Here is a 1956-nt window from a genome sequence, read left to right on the forward strand (position 1 = left end):
ACTGCTCTAATCTGTAATTCCTACCATCATAATCCATCCTAGTATCTTTACTTCTATTTTCCCACTTCTCTTCACTCTCCTTTTTTTTATTTGGTTTATCTTTTACATCTTCCACTGATACTTCTTTAACCTTCTTTTCCCCAACCATAACTCTTCCTCCTTCGCCACCTACTTCCACCCATCATACTCATGTGCACTCCCAGAAACGCACCAACTGTTCCAATCATGCCCCTTGTAGAGGTTCTGCCTAATTAGGCCTAATCAGTCGTTCCTAAGTGGGCTATGGTACAGTAGCAAGTATTAGTATTCAGCCATGTACTACTTTTAAGAGTTAATTAAGATCAGCTGATTAAGCTATTCATAGCTTAGTGAGAGTACAGATCACGTCTGCACCTAATGCAGACCAGCAGGTCACCTGGTGTTAGTAACTATCAGGGCTAGATACATTGTATCCAGTCTCAGTTGGGGATATCTAACATTACATATATAGAGTATTTTATAGGCACAGATAAGACACAATGTCGCTCTGATCTACAATAAATTCCATCATACGACAGTTTACTCACGTTTCATATCTTCCAAATTTGCCAAGAAAGAGCAATAAAATATCAGGTGACCCCATGTAGTCAATAAAGGTTTATAGTGATGGCAGCTGCCAAGAACCGTCCCGGCCACTAGGAAGTGGTGAAATTACTGAATAACCAGACACAAAGCATATAAACCCCCACACCAGCAGCGGGTGGCAGGACAACGACAGTTTCATCATGTGGACCCGGGCTCTAGGTCTCCTTCTACTCATCCACTTATGTGGCAGCGTTACGGTCAAGGTAAGAGCCGCAGCACCACTGGCAGATTCAGATCATCTTGGGCCCCTCACCCTCCTACCCCAGCTCCTTCTGCGCCATCTACCAGCCGGAACAGCCCCTTATTTAGACACATCACAGAGGGCCAGGAAAACTAATGATATAAATATTAATGATTATATGCAGCATTTATTAATCAGCTGCCATCACTGTGTAACTAGACAGATAAAGGCTCATTAATAATTGGCTGCAATGTTGTTAAATAAGTCATCATCATCATCATCATCATTTATTATATAGCGCCACTGACTCCGCAGCGCTGTACAGAGAACTCACTCACATCAGTCCCTGCACCATTGGAGCTTACAGTCTAAATTCCCTAATATAGACACACACACACACACACATAGAGAGGGAGACAGACAGACAGGTAGAGACTAGGGTCAATTTTGATAGCAACCAATTAACCTACTAGTATGTTTTTGGTCCTAAGACCCCCCCCCCCCCAACCCCCTTACGTTAGATAGATGGATACAGGTATACAGGTATTTGTGGGTTTGGGGCAACTGTCCAAACATTCCCCACTTTAGTCTACCACTGTGTGGCCTCTTGGAAAATGGGGAGTCAGTGGTGGATTATAATAGGGGGATGTAGTGTAGAAGGGAGCCCAGGCCCTATAGGCCCTGCTACTTGCCAGGGACGGATAATAATATAGATTGTGATAAATAAACTTGTAGAAAATGTGTCAAAAGTGAAATTTAATCATGGGTGGGGGGTGGGGAGAGAATCGCAGGAGGTGGGAGATTAACTTGGAGGGGCAGGGAGAAGACATCTGCTGCAGGCGGGATGCATAGAGATGGAGATAGAAAGAGAGAGGGGGCTGAGAAAGAGAGAGAACTGCAGAGGGAGAAAGGGGGAGATGGAGAGAGGCAGAGAGAGACAACTGCACACGGGAAGGGTTGAGAGAGAGAAGGAAGGGGGAAGAGGAAGAGAGAGAGAGAACCGTAGAGGGGAAGAGAGTGTAATGGAGGGGGAGATGGAGAGAGAGAGAGAGAGGGGGTATAGAAAGAGAGAGAACTGTGGAGGAGAGGGGCAGAGATGGAGACTGAGAGGGGGAGAGAGGGGGTGAGATAAGGGAAGAAAGAGGGATAGA

At 45.4% G+C, this 1956-nt stretch overlaps 1 protein-coding gene across 1 annotated transcript in view; it reads left to right on the top strand.

The window, feature by feature from the left end:
- Window positions 1-705: 705 nt before the first annotated feature.
- LOC142106923 (guanylin-like) overlaps window positions 706-1956 on the top strand; it is a 3842-nt gene continuing 2591 nt past the window's right edge. The window contains exon 1 of the mRNA XM_075189975.1: window positions 706-827. Coding sequence (XP_075046076.1) covers window positions 765-827 — 63 coding nt within the window. The 5' untranslated portion in view covers window positions 706-764. The remainder of the gene's footprint in view (window positions 828-1956) is intronic.

Source organism: Mixophyes fleayi, chromosome 11 (genome assembly GCF_038048845.1).
Source record: "Mixophyes fleayi isolate aMixFle1 chromosome 11, aMixFle1.hap1, whole genome shotgun sequence".
NCBI classification, from domain to species: domain Eukaryota; kingdom Metazoa; phylum Chordata; class Amphibia; order Anura; family Limnodynastidae; genus Mixophyes; species Mixophyes fleayi.